General features: G+C 34.1%; 1 protein-coding gene across 1 annotated transcript in view; it reads left to right on the forward strand.

Annotated features, from left to right (window-relative positions):
• LOC125063396 overlaps nt 1–14846 on the forward strand; it is a 97130-nt gene that overhangs the window by 64034 nt on the left and 18250 nt on the right. The window contains exon 2 of the mRNA XM_047669815.1: nt 12634–12675. Coding sequence (XP_047525771.1) covers nt 12662–12675 — 14 coding nt within the window. The 5' untranslated portion in view covers nt 12634–12661. The remainder of the gene's footprint in view (nt 1–12633; nt 12676–14846) is intronic.

A 14846-nucleotide genomic window follows, 5' to 3' on the forward strand; every position in this document is an offset into this window, starting at 1 on the left:
GCACCTGCTTCAAATTGGGTTTCCTAGATTTTTAATTGTTCATCCTTTCGGTATGTTTCAAGTGTGTAATGCGTTTGTGCCGTGGTTATAATATTCTTTTCTAAATTAATATTTAAAAAAGAGACACACACTTCAAATGTTAAGCAAAAAGACGTTTTTCAAAGACCTCCTAAAAAGTATAGACCTCTAATCTTCAGCCTTCATCTCTCTATATCTTGAGCATTATTCTGCCAATCTTCAGCACCGACAATAAACTCTCTTTTTTTGCAATTGGATAGTGTATCAATAATTTTTGTTTTCTGTGTTATTTCTATACTTCTTACTTGTCCTTTAGTTTATAATTTTGTACACTATGCCTTTACTTTGGAAGTCAATCATAGGTTTATATGTATCTAAATATTATTAGCTTCTACATAAAAACAGTTCTACCTTTAATAAAGTTATTTTCATACATCAGTTCGTTATTTTATTATACCCAAAAGAAACCGCTCATTACCGCTGTTATTCTTACAAAGACCACATAAGTCACGTGGTATATTTCTTGCTCGTTTGTGGCGAACGAAAGTGAATGGAATTGTGTTTTTGGCTATGATTTACTCATATAAAATGGACGGGAATAAGAGAAAATTACATTATTTCTTACAGACTTTTAATGGAAATATAATGTTCTTAATTTTATTTTGTTTTATTAGTTTATGATTTGAATTAACACAATTAAATAATTTATATTTTTATAATGTATTTTAATTGTAGAATGTAAGTGCGTGCTAGAAGCACGCAGCACTAATACGCTAGAGCGTATTAGTACTAACTTTCACAGTGGGAAATAAATAAATAAAAGTTTAAAATTTGTACTGTATAATGCATTTTCGCTGAAATTAATAATATAACTGGGTTAGTTAAGTGTTTGTGAAGCCATTAAATAAACGCAATTTAATACAAAAACATAAAACAGTACGAGACAAAATAAATATTTGACAAGTACGAGTAAAACGCGGGTGAAATATTCAAAAAGTCGTAATTGCGTCACTTGAAACGGTCCACAGAGTGAGCTGATTTAATTATTCGAACAAATGCCGCGCAATGAGCCGCAACTCTATCCATAGAGAATTTATGAAGCATATTTTGTATGAAAAGCCGATTTCTATTCGGTTTGCGTTTTTACATATTTTTCTATTATAATAATTTTGTGACTTTTGCCTTACCTTTGCCTTTAAAGTGAGTTGCCGGCCTTTTAAGAATTGGTACGCTCTTTTCTTGAGTGGATTTGGTTCGGAAATACTTCAATGGGCAGCTGGTACCACATAGTGGTGGTGCGCGGCAAAAACTGTCTTAAAAACGCTCAGTTGTAGAACCACGGACGTCAAGGTGATACGGATGGTATTTTGTATTCTACCTTGAAGTCCGATGATGAAACTCAGCTGCAGGTATTGATTCGAACAACTCCTTTGAACACTCTCTCTCTTTATTTAAGTGTTTTTAAATCTATCAATGTTACTTGACTTATGGTTTCTGTTTCGTATATTTTGTTTATCAATGTAATCTGTTTTGACTTTGTATATTGTCGAATTGTTTTCTATTATAATATTATGTGTAGCTGTAAGATTACTTATAAATAAATAATTCGAGCCATTAACTTAATATTTACAAGTAATAGCACATCACAGACCAAATTAGGTCATAGACAAACCACGAGTCAACTTTTTTGTGTCATAAAATTCCCAAACAATTCAATCATTCTAACTCGGAGTACCCTTGTTTATAAATTATTTCGTTAATCCAATTTATTTGGTCGTTTGAGCTTCAAGTGTACTTACTTTTATTGTGTAGCGCGCAAGTGTTCTCTTGTGTCTACTTTGATGTAAAGAAAACGAAATTATTTTATAAAGCAACTGGTATCGTTTGAGCTTTTCTATAGAGCCTTTAGTTTTTGCAATTTTAAGATTTTAAAATAAATTTTGGTTTTAAGACCACAGCAACTGTGTGACTATCATCATCAGCTCATGTCTGAGTCGCGGTAAGCAAGGAATCTGCAGCGGACTATCTGTTTCCACCGGTTTCTGTCCAGCTTCTCTTATGACAGTGTAAAGTTTTGAGGACTGATGATGATGTCTGATGAGTCTTTCACTTGATCGGTCCATCTGGTTGGTGAACGGCCAAGTCTTTTGCCTTCTGTGTTACCAACCACGATCAGCTCCTGGTTCTCAACGCCTCTGCGCGCATGAACGAACATTAAGCTATATAATTACACAACATGCATTTTAGTTTAAAAAAAATTACATAACCAAATACACACCTGCATATTTATCCTTCCGTGTAACATAATTGTTTACTTTCAAGTTTATCCAAAACACAATCGCCACGCAAAAAACACGTGTGTATACTTATATACGAGGCATGCCTTTTAAGTTTTGTCGTTTGCAGAAAAAAACACAACTAGAACCTTATAGTACATTTTATTGTTTTTCAAAGTATTCACCACGTAGCTTAATACACTTTTCCATTCGCTAAATCCAGTTCTTATAACATTTATTCCACTCTAAAGTGGAGGTGTTCAAAATGGCTGACTTGAAAGCGTCGACTGCTTCTTCACCGGACTGGAACCTTTGACCACGAAGACTTTTCTTAATTTTTGGAAATGTAAATAAATCGTTAGGGCTTAGGTCAGGACTGTATGGAGGATGGTCAAGAATTTCTACTTTTTCCTGCTTCAAATACTGAATCGTTTGACGAGCGCTGTGTGAGCTTGCGTTGTCGTGGTGCAGGATGATGCGTCGCTTTGAGTTAGATTTTCGAAGTTTGGCGATGACTTGTGGTAAACAAACTGTGGTATACCACTCTGCGTTAACCGTTCTACGATCTTCAAGTGCAATAGTCGCAACATGGCTGGTTTTTCCAACGAACGTGGCCATCATCTTCTTTGAAGTGCTTCGAGAACGAACGACTTTAGTCGGCTTTGGCTCGTCTTGAAAGACCCAGATTGTAGATTGTTGTTTGGAAACAGGGTCGTAGGCATAGATCCAAGATTCATCACCACTGATGATGTCGTAGACGTGATTTGACTCTCTTCGGTTGAACCTTTGCTGAGTTTTCTTACACCATTTGACGCGGGGCGCCTTGTGATCGTCGGAAAGCAGATGCGGTATCCAACGGCAAACTAGCTTTCTCACACCAAGCGCTTCATGCAAGATCTTCTGAATGGTTGTCCCTGAGATGCCTAATAGAGCCTCTATCTCTTGATACGTCACATGACGATCTTCGAGAATTAGTTGTCTCACAGCAATGATGTTTTCTTCAGTGAAGGCGGATTTTGGGCATCCTTCGCGAGATTTGTCACTAACACCAGTATGTCCACGCTGGAATTCTAAATACCAGCGTTCGACAGTCCGCAGACATGGGGCTTCATCACTGAACACAGATATTAGCTCTTCAAAACACTGAAGCCGTGTCAGGCCTCTTCTAAAGTTGTAGAAAATTATTGCACGAACATTTTCCTAAGGAAGGTTCATTTTCGTACGTAACCTGACAGATTCCAATCGACGCTGTGACTAAACAATAGCATTAATTCTAACACTTTCAACTGTTTTGAGATTCAAAATTTAAACACTTTCGAATATAGAACAGTTCCAAATTCAAAATTGCCGGGAAATATCGAAACGACAGAACTTAAAAGGCACGCCTCGTAGACGCGTTAGAAGTTATACTTCTTTGGCGTAAAAAGATAAAAATCTTTTAATAAATATCTTTCTGAAACTAAAGTGTTGACTAAAGCTAACTTCAGGGTGTCGGTTTTTTGACGGTGAGCGCGCGTAGGGTCCCCGCACATGGGCCACCGGCCACAACCACAAAACGCCGCCACTGGCATATTTCCTGTAATTTTCATACATTTTATGGACTCGCCGCACACGGTTGGCGCCGGTGGCGGCCACACGCTACAAATCGTCGCAGCTTGCTTCTTGTTGCTCGCACCGGCCACTAAACGCCGACACAAAAAGCCGCCACACGCCACTCGCGCGATTCCGCGCCCCTCTCTCCCTTACCTCAGTTAACCTGAAGTCGACGGTAACGCACGCACGTAGTCTGTGTTTCATATAGGTAGATAAATATGGATATAGAATTATTTATATCAGAGATACAATCCCGTCCTGCGATTTGGGATTCAAAAAGTGATAGTTTTAGTAATAGAGGAGAAAAAGTGAAGGCCTGGGAAGAAATCTCGTCCAGCCTGTATTTTGTATATTTTCGAGTCCCACTATTTTCAAAGTGACGTGAAGTGACGAAAATTGAAACCATCCCTTTTGCGAATAAAGTTATGCAAAATGCAACAAGATTTCACAATGTCTTCTGAGAAATGAACAGAAGTGTTTAATGGGCGATGTAATATTCTCCATTTGTTTGCTAGTACGCCGAAGGTACACTCAATGCAACGTCTGGCACGGCTTAACCTCTAATTGAAAACTTTTTTGTCTAAGTCCAAATATTTTCCAGAATATGGCCTCATCATATTTTCACTGAGGCCAAATGCTTCATTATGTATAGTTCAATGGTTGTCGATTACCGACCTGTCGTGGTGAGGGGATATTTAATGTCTTTCTGTGTATCAAATAACTATGGTTTCGTCTTCTACGACGACGTCTTTATATCAAAAGTAGCGCAATTAAACCTTCTTCGTCAGAGTCCATTATGATACTGCAGGCAAGGGTTAAAAAAAGTAGCAGCCACCGACCGCAAGTGTCGACCACCGGCCGCAAGTGGCTGTCGCGCGCTTCAGCTACCTTTGTAGCCGCTTCTAGCTTCTCGTGGCGGCGTTTGTGGCTGTGGCGTGTGGCCCGTGTGCGGCGACAGTAAAATTTACTTTTGTATTTTTCCCTAACACGCCAAAAAAAGTGTAATATGAGTAATAATCATTAATCATACATTTACCTAAAATTATTTCGGGGCGAGTCATTATAACAGTTTGCCTCCTGATACGGGAAGTAGTAGCACGTTTCGTTGATTTTTATGTAGCTGACATTTATTTGCAGTGTTGGCCTAGTGGCTTTAGCGTGCGACTCTCATCCCTGAGGTCATAGGTTCGAAAACATCGTAAGGAAACCGGCTTGCTAGACCCAAAAACTCGTTTGACAAATGATCTTGAAACAGATACAGAAATCTGAGGCCCAGACCCAAAAAGGTTGTACTGCCACAAAGTTATATTTCTATAGGCGCGTTATGAAAAATTTATGAGTGAAATTTTACGATGCGCGCGCACCGTGACACAAAATTAACAGAATGAAGTTGCCCACAGAAGATTGGTACGGCATTGGACATAATTTAAAAACAACATTCGAATAATAATAGAATTGATGTTACACTTAATGTAAGAGAATAATAATAAATATTTATTTGTTTAATTTTTTAAATGTAAACTGAACTTTAATGACTATAATGACTCCTTTTCCAGTCTTTGATTATTTAATTGTAATTAATTATTTACATGCAATCAAAAACTATTTTTAATAATGCCAAAGAAGTATAACTTCTTACGCGCGTACATAACTACACGCACACTTTTTTTAAGTGACATTTATGTTAATATAATGGGAATAAACTTCTTTACTAAAAATACAATTTTAAGAATTGTTTATTAATGTAGTTTAACTTTTTTAAATATGTTACAAACCAATTTTGAACAAGCGTGTGTTGATGGTGTAATACTTAAGTTTGTTCGGTTTTAAAAACCGGTAAATGAGAATGTGCAAGTCAAGGTTATAATGTCATCCGAGTGACCAACTTTTACGCTTTTCACACCGCCTCGGGCAATTCTAGATGGCGCTTTTGAAGTTGGAAGTGCTGTATTAATAGTCTTTAAAACATGTCAATACTAGCTGAACTCAGCCACATTTCTCTGTGGCACATTGTGATTGAATGGTTGAGAAATACGAAACAAAACAAAGAGTACATTTCATATAAGTTTAGTTTTGCAAAACTTGTGGAAAAAAATAAAAAAACTTAAAAAAAATTGACAGAAAAACCATCCTTGATGAGGATTATATATCATACTAAAATTTCAGCTCGATCGGTGCAGAACGTTTTCTCTCGGCCCTCCACACCCTCTACTCCCTCTGTCTTCTTTGCCGATGAGAAGAGAAGTCTACCGGTTCAAATTTAATGACGTGGAATAAGTGATAAATATATCTTATACTCCATACTAAACATATTTTTTTTTGTAATTTTAGTTAATAATTATAAGAGCAAATAGTATAAATGAGCCTTTTAGTTTTTCATACATAAATTGTAATAAAACATTCTTGTGTCCGTTAGGTCGACAACACTTATTTTCTTTATAGGTAACATAAGTGTCACTTAGTTTTAAGAACCCATAAATAAGGTACAGTTTTTGTTAGTCCAACGTCGCAACCCCACTACCTTTAATTTATGTTATAAACGATTAAAGACAGTTGACACTTAGCTTCAAATAGGTTCATTTATTTGAACATCTCTCCATCAACTGCCACTAAACTTTACTAGCTTCATTAACAGATTTATACTGTACACGACAGACGTTGCCCTGCATGATATATCAAGCGATTAGCATATTATCATAGTAGTACCTACCGACTGCAGCGCCATCTGCTGGGCAAAAAAAATCATTCAAATCGGTCCAGCCGTTTAAGAAGAGTTCAGTGACATACACGTGTGATTCATTCATTCAGCAGAATTATATATATATATATATGAAGTTGTTATAAATTTTTTAATCATTATTTTATATGTATTTTATCAATATAATAACTCTGATCGAAGCATTTGTTTTAAACGATATATTCATTTTTCTTACATCCTCTTTGACGATATTTGCAGCACGCATTCTGTCAAACGCCATGAGGTTACATCAAAAATGGGATGAATTGTATGGTGGTTAAATATTCTTAAATTTTCTAATTTTCCGCTCAATTTCCTTAATTTTTTCTTTCATAAGAACCTTCTCCAGACAATAAAAAACACAACAAAAATGAATTAGCGAAATCGGTCCAGCCATTATTTTTTTTTATTATTATCAGACAACGCTTGAAACTCTTGCTTTTTGAAAGATTACCAAAATCACTCCGAAGTATAGAAGTAATTCTGCAAATAACTCTTATTAACCACTACGAAGGCTTATCTTAAAACTAATAAATATGTTTCGGGACAGTTATAATAAATATTTTTTCTTTAAATTACTTTGATGACAATTATAAATAACTTAACTTATGTTAATGTTCTTATTATATGACATTATGATAATTAATATGACATTTGCATTGCTATTTTTATATGGCTGATTGTGCGGAGTTTTATAGTTAATCGATCTAAATCTACCATTATCATATCATTAAAGTCAATTCTTTTATTATTTTATCACTAAATCATCACATTATTTAAATATATTATTGCGAGATTGTAATTCTTGATCCCACGAGTAAGGTATTATTTATACTTATGTATATGCCAAATCAAGTATTTCCGAACCAATTAAGGTCCTTCAATAAACGAGCGTACCAATTCTTAAAAAGCCGGCAACGCACTTGCGAGCCCTCTCGCATTGAGTCTCCATGAGCGTATCACTTAACAGCAGCCGAGCAATCTGCCCGTTTGCCAGGGGGGAAACTTCTTTTAAAAAAGAGTCATAGTTAGACGTCAATGTTTTGTTTAGTTTCGAATTGTAGTGAGTTTCTCTGAAAAGCGCAGGTAACTTGGAAATTATTTAACCAACGACACCCATTTAAAAACTAAAACATATAACCATAAAACCCACGAACGTTTGTATCTTTAAAAGACTCTGAAACAAACGTGAAACCAAGAGCAATTGAAAAAGACCACAGTTCTCCACAATTGCTCTATTTATCTATGGTTTAAACAATATAAAACCTCAAAGGGGATGACAGGTCTGGGCGTTACTGCATACGATTTTTTGCGTTTTCTGAGAAGATTTACTATGGTAATATATATATATTTTTTTACGATAGGAAAGTAGAGATTTCAACGAACTGAAAGCACAGCAACTTTTTGAAAAAAGCTGAAATTTTGACGTCAGAATTTTCGATTGAAAATTAGGGTGTTTTTTCGATATTAATTCAAAATAAGGTGAACAAATAAATATTTTTAATCAAATAAATTACAGCGTATTTGGGACATAGAAAGGTAAGTTTTCACCAAATTTCGTAAAAAAAAAATATTTTTGTAAAAGATAAAAATTAAAAACCAAAAACTTGGTTTTTTGAATTTTTCACATAAATTTTGAGGTTATGTGAAAAATGTGTGAATACAAAAGTTTTAGATCTTTTTATTACCTACAACTTTGCCATTTAACTTTCTTCGATAGGACTTTTAGTTTTGCCGGAAATCGAGATAAACCGTTTTTTACCCTTAAAACTCCCCCCCCGACCCCTTCCCGACCTCAGATCGACCGTAATTTATTTTTCCTTTCATTTTGATCATATTCCTCTGCTTTTCTAATGGGTTTTATCCTACTGTAATTTTTTTCACTTTTTATTTATTTTAAAGGCTATCTGCACTAGTCTATTAGTCGAATTCTTTTATTCGTAACTTCAGAGGTACGTAATTTTTTTCTTACCTTCCGTGGATCTACCTTGATGATCGAAGTGACATATTCGGATTTGCAGAATTTATATAAGGGATATGAAGTCTATAATAACCTCCAAGTATAACATAAGCAGAACTGCCAAGAATTATGTCTATTAAAAATTTATTAGTATAAAAATTATTATTTATTTATTTTCCACATAATTATTATATGTTAAAAGTTACTACTAATACGATAGAACTACACAATAGTACGATATATCTACAATTAAAAATATATATATAAACCTGGATCTTATAACATAACAAACAGCTCTTGTGAACTCAGCCAGTGTACAAACATATAGGTTCGATAGAATAATAGTAATAAGTGGCGTTCCAACCATCAATAATCATCTCTTTAAATAATAAAACTTCCTGGATAACCATTAGGAACAACAAATACATACATTTAATATTCTTAAGTTCAATCAATACAAATAAATATTGATTTCATAGTTATAGTGCATTTTGGTGTCGGCTATACAAGAATAACCAGAACAAACAGACACGCCCATACCGAGCCTATTTCTGACTGAGCCTTCCACGGAAATGGCGTTGTTATAAAATAAGTAGAATGATAAACAGAAAGGAATGTTATTACACGAATTGTAAACCTTTCTTTGGTTATTTTTGGCAAAAAAATTATCTTTTTTGGCCACCCGTTGCCTTATTACTTCTAATTTAACTTTTTTTTATGTACGTTTTTGTGTAAGGTACTAACTATGTATAAATAAATATAGGTGTCATTAACATTTCTTAAGTAACCACACGGAATTGTTCAATGCTATAATGTCGAAATGAAAAATAAAATATATACTATGTATATTTATTATATTCTCTTTGTTATATTTTATTTTAATAACACCACAACAGCATATTCATTAGCTTAGAGGTAATAATAATAATAAATCCCGTTTATTTCCAACCCTTACAAATGTTTTCTTTTGATTTTAAACAAATAATTCACAACCGCAACCAGTAATTAAATAAAAATAAAACTTCCTTTTCCAATGTATGAAACGTTAAAGAAATTGACTGGAATATTATTTTCGATTTCCGCATTTCCTTTAAGGCTAACGTTGGAGATAAACAGACAGTAATGAGGTGCATTGCACCGTGCACTTTGCTCTCGGCCGGGAATATTCTAATGACTTGGACCTCTAGATTTATCCCACGGGAGCTTTTAAATGTATATTTATACTGGCAAAAGAAATTACCTGGGTAAACAGTATTATGCTTAAAGTGAATTAAATAAGTGAAGTAATGTAATCCTTTCGTAGAGGATTGAACCTATTTGTATTTATTACGTATTAAATCTTTGGCTATATGTTAAGTGTATTGTTTTTTGTTGTATGTAATAAATTACATACAACAGTTACTGTTACTACAGTTAGCTGTAGGATTAGGAAATAAATTAAAGTACAATGCAAATGTCAAATCATTTAAATTAGGGCATTTGAAAAAGGCACTTTTTAGAGTCATAATTACAAGTTAAAAATCTTTAAAAGAATTACTTTAGTTGCGTATATATTTATGGAGAAGAATGGGCAAGAAACTCCATACTTACTTATTCAAAACAGATTTTACAATATTTTGTATACGTTGAAGATAATTATATGTAAAGACCAGGTACCTAGAACAAAAAATACTACTATGCTAAAATAAAATAGGCGCTAACGTTGTGCATTTTTGATATTTTGGAACGGTTAGGGAATCATTTTGCACGGATTGCTTAAATTTTCAGTATAAAAGTACTATCATTTATGTGGTAGAATACAATATTTATTTATTGCGCTATCGTACACAAACATGACAATTTATATTACATTAAATACGCCGCGCCAGCTGTCTACTCTCCATCCGTCTTACGAATTTTCGATCAGGTCACGTGTCCTGACGCGAATTTAACATTTTTTACCCATTCCAAAAAAAGTGTACAACGCCGCTAAAGTTTTCCCTTCAAAAATAATGCGGTAAGTCACAATGGCACTTTTACTTTACCAACTTAGCATAGTACCGTTTTGTTCTGCTCAAGACCAGGCCATAAATTTATCGCTATCTATGGAGCAAGAACATGATTGAATGCTCTGTGCGAATTCGAAGTTTTTCCTTCGATTGGCGCCGTACTTTTATAGCCTGTTACGGTTCCCATGGGTGTTTGTATTACATTTTATGCTTTAATACAATGGAGAAAGGGTGATAAATGCGTGAATAATTTATAACAATATTGATTGCAATTGCTCCACTTTACACTATCGTAGTTTATTATTGTTTCATAAAACGTTGAAGTGACATTGAAATTATAAACGAAATCTTTAATTGCATTATGTATTTGTATAATATATAATATGTATATGATTTTTGCTATCAACTAGCTGCGGAACAGTTTTATATAGTTAATTTCGTAAAATAACTTTTTTTATGTAATAGGAGGCAAACGGGCAGGCTCATCTGATGTCAAGTGATAGAACATGTATCCACCCATGGACCCTCTCAATGCCAGAGGGCTCGCGAGTGCGTTGCCGGCCTTTAAGAATTGGTACGCTCTTTTCTTGAAGGACCCTAAGTCGGAAACTTTATTCAACACATATTAGTTCTAAATTTACGCTCTTCTATTTATTTTCATCTATTTGAGAAGTGTTAGCCTAGTGGCCATAGGTTCGATCTGCTCGGTCTGTGACCCAGACCTAAATAGGTTACTTTACATCACAGCGTAATACCTCGATAGAAAGAGATATCAAAATACAAGAATAGTTCAGATTATTTACAATTAGATATTTTTGTATGTTTTTTTAAGTTTAAAATTTTGTATTAAGGATGTGTGTAAAGGCCAACATCTGTCGGGTCCGCTAGTTATTTATATAATCAAACAAAAATCGCGACCGCATACAACTTGTGTTTCCACAACATAAATTTGTCCTCCAAACACATTTTCTCAGGAATTGCTACTTAGGAAATAACGTTTATTCTGCTTTGTGGGAACTCGTTAGCTGCACTCGGGACACAATAAGAAAACGTTAGGAAATCACCCCAACCATTTTCAGTTTCAAATTAATTCAATCTCCCAATCAAATCTAATACTTAAATAATTAATACCATACATAATTTAATATAGCTATATTTTATTCATCAATCAGTGCTTCTATAAGTAATCCTATAATTTTGTTTAAAATTTGTTAAATACAAGATCGAAGCCAATTCCATAACGGATGTAAAAGGCCAAAATAGATTCAATAATAATAAAAGCCTTTTATGTCAGATACATTACATTTAAATACATTTATATTTCTATGGTATTCATTCATAAGTGCCTTTTTTCAGAGGCAGAGGCTTCCTCCAAATCCCACCATTTCTGTCAGCTTTTTGCAACTCTCTGGCATGTACCTGCTGTTAATCTGGTCTATCCACCATCTAAATTGTCTTCCTCTGTTGCGCTTATTGTACTTTAGGCGCCAGTTAAGTACTTTGTACTTTTCTGTTCCTCGTACCATGTGACATCTGCTACCATAGTTATTCTTCTTAATGATGTATACTTTATTTTAACAAGCTGGAAAATTAAATATAAATGCATTAGTGCTCTTCCTCAGTCTTGCTTATGCAGTTAATAGAACTCGCGACCTTTCTACGTTTTCTCATCTCCAGTTCTAAGTTTGTTTAAATTAAACGATTAGCAAGAAATTCCTATACAAAATCAACTTGTCTTGTGCGTTGTCAATAACAAATTTCATAAGTTAATAGGCTGGCAACGCAACTGCGAAACCTCTGGCAGTGAAAAAAAATAAGTCTTTAAGTATCTCTCATTATATTTGTTATACATTTTTTCTTCGATTATTGTTATTTTGTGTGTTTATGTGTGTGTGATTTTGTTTGTAATAAATGATATGTCTATGTATGTAGCCACTAAAATGGTAGGCTAAGTATAAAAAAACATATTAAGGCGAAATATTCGCGGGGGCAGCTAGTAGTCTATAGAACATAGGTTATTTATTATTAATTTAGAGATTTTAAAGAAAATTTCTTTTTCAGGACGGAGCGCAAAGCTGGATTCAACAAAATGGATTCAGAGAGGTAGGAAATCGTGAAGTTTACCTTGTTTACTTTCCCACGCTACAAATTATGTCCGGAATTGGCGAGATTAAAGAATAAAAAGCCTTTAATTAAGGCTTATATAAAAGCCTTGATTATCTTAATGTAACCGAAGGTTTCGGAAATGTCTGTATGTTTTTAAGTGTTATTTTTTTTTAAATTTCATTATAAACGAAATATGATTTCAGTTCCATTAAATTTTGTTGTGTCAAATAAAACATCTTACTGACTTACATTCTCCTGCGTAGACTGTTATGTAAGCATATAATATAAATCATTAGCACCTTTTTAGGTCTGGGCCTCAGATTTTTGAAATTGTTTCACGATCATTTTTCAGTCTAATAGGCAAGTAGGTGATCAGCCTCCAGTGCCTGACACACGCCGTCGACTTTTTGTCAGGCAAGCCGGTTTCCTCACGATGTTTTCCTTCACCGTTCGAGCGAATACTAAATGCGCATGTGCGTGTTTCTATGTGGAAATTAAGTCCATAGACTCACAACCTGGAATCGAACCTACGACCTCAGGGAAGAGAGTCGCACGCTTAAGCCACTAGGCTAACACTGATCTATACGTAGATAGATCTTGGGATTGCGCTTAAAACATTAACAGTCTTTCATATATGTTGTAATATATTATATGCTTGGAGCAGGGTTGGCCTAGTGGCTTCAGCGTGCGACTCTCATCCCTGAGGTCGTAGGTTCGATCCCCGGCTGTGCACCTATGGGCTTTCTTTCTATGTGCGCATTTAACATTTGCTCGAACGGTGATTGAAAACATCGTGAGGAAACCGACATGTCTTAGACCCAAAAAGTCGACGGCGTGTGTTACTGGGGGCTGATCATCTACCTGCCTATTAGATTGAAAAATGATCATGAAACAATTTCAAAAATCTGAGGCCCAGACCTAAAAAGGTGCCACTGATTTATATTATATGCTGACAATTTTCTTAACCTACAAAATAATAAAAATTATTAAAAAAAATAAAACAAATTTAACAATTTTGGTCCCTGTGGCAGTGAATTAAATAAATAAGATTTTATATGCTTTACAAAATTTATGTATTATTAATTAGGAAGCTATTTATCAAAAAACTAATCTAATATTCCCATTCATTGAATTGGAAACGTAACAATGCATGGTCGAATGACAATTCTCAGACGTACGGTCCACCTTGACCTACTATTGTAGGACTTTGTATAAAAATCAAAAATATATTATTAAGTATATTATATACATAACAATATAATTTGTGATACAGGTACATTTTATATACTTTATATATGTTAACGTAAAATTGTAAACACCGTTAGATTGTAATCTATCTCGCGAGATTATAAACTGTCGAAAGATTGTGAACCTCAGCTTACTGCTTACAATTCAACGTATTATTATTCGGTAGATTGTACTACACTAACTTAGTTATCATTCAAACTTCTTTGGTCAATTACAGATTAATTTTACTTTCCAACAATTTCATATAACTACCGAATAATAATACGTTAAATTGTAAGCAGTTCGTTGAGGTTCACAATCTTTCGACAGTTTATAATCTCGCGAGATAGATTACAATCTAACGGTGTTTACAATTTTACGGTGACATATACTAACGGGTAATTTACATTTTAATAGTATATTCGTATATATATAAGTATGATAATTGAGACGGAATAAAAGGGACAGCCAGGAAGGATTAGAAAATAATGTAAAAGTTGCAATATTTGTATGGGCTTTATCATTAAGGGGTAAAAAATAGTTTATAAGGTAATTTCAGACCTCAGACTTGTTTACTTTGTTCTATATAATAAAGATTTTAATTTATTAATTACACATCAACTATCTATTCATTTAAAATTATTGTGTGTGTATACCTACTAGTTATTACTTTTGAAATACACACATTTTAGTGTGCTTCCCTTTAAGGTACTTCAGTTGGTCACATACGTATTCTATTTTGCCACGGTAGTCAAAGGATCTAAGTACCTATGTATGGTCAGCAAAATCATTTAAAAAGCCTGGATCTGGTATTCTGTCTAATCTGAAAATGGTATTTTTAACCACATTTAAAGAAAACTGAAGAAGTTTTATAATTCGATGTGTATAAAAATTTAGTTCTTATAGTTTTAGTAACAATTATTATTCTTATTTTTTTCAAT

Source organism: Pieris napi, chromosome 3, assembly GCF_905475465.1.
Source record: "Pieris napi chromosome 3, ilPieNapi1.2, whole genome shotgun sequence".
NCBI classification, from domain to species: domain Eukaryota; kingdom Metazoa; phylum Arthropoda; class Insecta; order Lepidoptera; family Pieridae; genus Pieris; species Pieris napi.